General features: G+C 38.6%; 1 protein-coding gene across 1 annotated transcript in view; it reads right to left on the bottom strand.

The window, feature by feature from the left end:
• Nucleotides 1-749, bottom strand: part of LOC106883552 (uncharacterized) — a 14,744-nt gene extending 13,995 nt beyond the window's left edge. The window contains exon 1 of the mRNA XM_014934600.2: nt 346-749. Within this exon, the coding sequence (XP_014790086.2) occupies nt 346-548 (203 nt within the window). The 5' untranslated portion in view covers nt 549-749. The remainder of the gene's footprint in view (nt 1-345) is intronic.
• Nucleotides 750-804: the final 55 nt, after the last annotated feature.

Raw genomic sequence — 804 nt, 5'->3', positions numbered from 1 at the left:
AAACTTTCATTTTTAAGCATAACATCGTCATTTAGAAAGAAAACAGCATTGAAACGATTCTTTTCTACTCTAGGCACAGAGCCCGTAATTTTGGGGGAGGGGGGGCAGTCGATTAGATTGACCCCAGTACGCAACTGGTACTTAATTTATCGACCCCCGAAAGGATGAAAGGCAAAGTTGAGCTCGACGGAATTTGAACTCAGAACGTAGCGACAGGCGAAATACCGCTAAGCATTTCGCTCGGTGTTCTAACGTTTCTAATAGCTCGCCGCCTTGAAACAATAATAATATTATTAAACAAACTTTTTCTTTTTTACAAAAAAAAAAAGGGATCGTTTGGCTTACCTTTGACCATAGACAAAGCAAAGAGGGTGATTGTAGTCGTCCATGTGGCCGTAGAGGACTTCGACAACACGACGTCCGTCAGTATAGAACATGTTTTCACTCTCGGGAATGCGCTGGGTAGAGCAGACGACAGCGGCCATCGACGAAAATAAGATGTGGAACATAGTCAAAGTGTAACGACGTGGACGCTTGCCTAAATCCATTGTTGATCAGAGCAAGATTTGACTTACAGTTAAGGATGTAGATCCAGTTATAATAATAATAATAATTATAAGGGGTTAGGATTCAAGGCGGAAAGGGAGGGATCCAAAGATGACAAAATCGAAATGTAAAGAATATAGAATAAATCAGATTGAAGGAAGAAACTGCAAGGATAAAAGCTTGAATGGTAAAGACAAGGGCAAATAACTAGATTTAAAATACGCATATATATATATATATATATATATATATATATAT

Source organism: Octopus bimaculoides, chromosome 26 (assembly GCF_001194135.2).
Source record: "Octopus bimaculoides isolate UCB-OBI-ISO-001 chromosome 26, ASM119413v2, whole genome shotgun sequence".
Lineage (NCBI taxonomy): Eukaryota > Metazoa > Mollusca > Cephalopoda > Octopoda > Octopodidae > Octopus > Octopus bimaculoides.
Note: the sequence above shows the minus strand (reverse complement) of the source record. Positions and strands in the feature narration are given on the sequence as shown.